We start from the raw sequence: 935 nt of genomic DNA on the forward strand, positions 1-935 counted from the left end.
CATGGATCCCATTATCCCATCCTACCCCACCCCACTGATCCCATTCTATTGATCCCATCCCACCCCACAATCCCACAATCCCACTATCCCACCCCGCCGGCGGCATTCCCACCTTTCCCGGGGAAGGCGATCAGCGAGGCCTCGGAGCCGCCCTGCAGCCGGCAGTATCCGTCGATGAGGTCGGCCATGTTCTCCGCCTCGGCCAGCGACGGCGTCTTGATGGCCAGCGACTTGGGAATGCCGGGATGCGGGATGGGATCGGGATCCCCCCCTCTGCCCGCTCCGCCGGCCATCCCAGCGCCCCATAACCGCCCTTCCCAGAATTCCAACACAGCCGGGACAACGCCAAAGCGCTCCCGGGAAGAGGCGGGGACAGGGATAGGGGATGTGGGATAGGGAAAATGGGATGTGGGATGTGGGATATGGAATAGGGGATATGGGATACGGGATAGGGGATGTGGGATATGGAATAGGGGATAGGGGATATGGAATAGGGGATGTGGGACATGGGATAGGGGATATGGGATATGGGATATGGGACGTGGGATAGGGGATATGGGATAGGGAAATGGGATATGGGATATGGGATAGGGGATAGGGAAAATGGGATGTGGGATATGGGATATGGGATAGGGGATAGGGGATAGGGGATTTGGGATATGGCATATGGAATAGGGGATATGGAATACGGGATAGGGGATATGGAATAGGGGATGTGGGACATGGGATAGGGGATATGGGATAGGGGATATGGGATAGGGAAAATGGGATATGGGATATGGAAAATGGGATGTGGGATATGGGATAGGGGATAGGGAAAATGGGATATGGGATATGGGATAGGGGATAGGGGTTAGGGGTTAGGGGATAGGGGATATGGGATAGGGGATATGGCATATGGGATGTGGGATATGGGATAGGGGATATGGGATAGG

General features: G+C 55.6%; 1 protein-coding gene across 1 annotated transcript in view; it reads right to left on the bottom strand.

Moving 5' to 3' along the window:
- Positions 1-112: 112 nt before the first annotated feature.
- LOC121363159 (protein-tyrosine kinase 2-beta-like) overlaps positions 113-935 on the bottom strand; it is a gene marked incomplete at its 3' end in the record, with an annotated part of 5,049 nt that continues 4,226 nt past the window's right edge. The window contains exon 4 of the mRNA XM_041485288.1: positions 113-230. Within this exon, the coding sequence (XP_041341222.1) occupies positions 113-230 (118 nt within the window). The remainder of the gene's footprint in view (positions 231-935) is intronic.

This window comes from Pyrgilauda ruficollis, unplaced genomic scaffold, assembly GCF_017590135.1.
Source record: "Pyrgilauda ruficollis isolate IOZ18807 unplaced genomic scaffold, ASM1759013v1 scaffold1185, whole genome shotgun sequence".
Taxonomy (NCBI): Eukaryota; Metazoa; Chordata; class Aves; order Passeriformes; family Passeridae; genus Pyrgilauda; species Pyrgilauda ruficollis.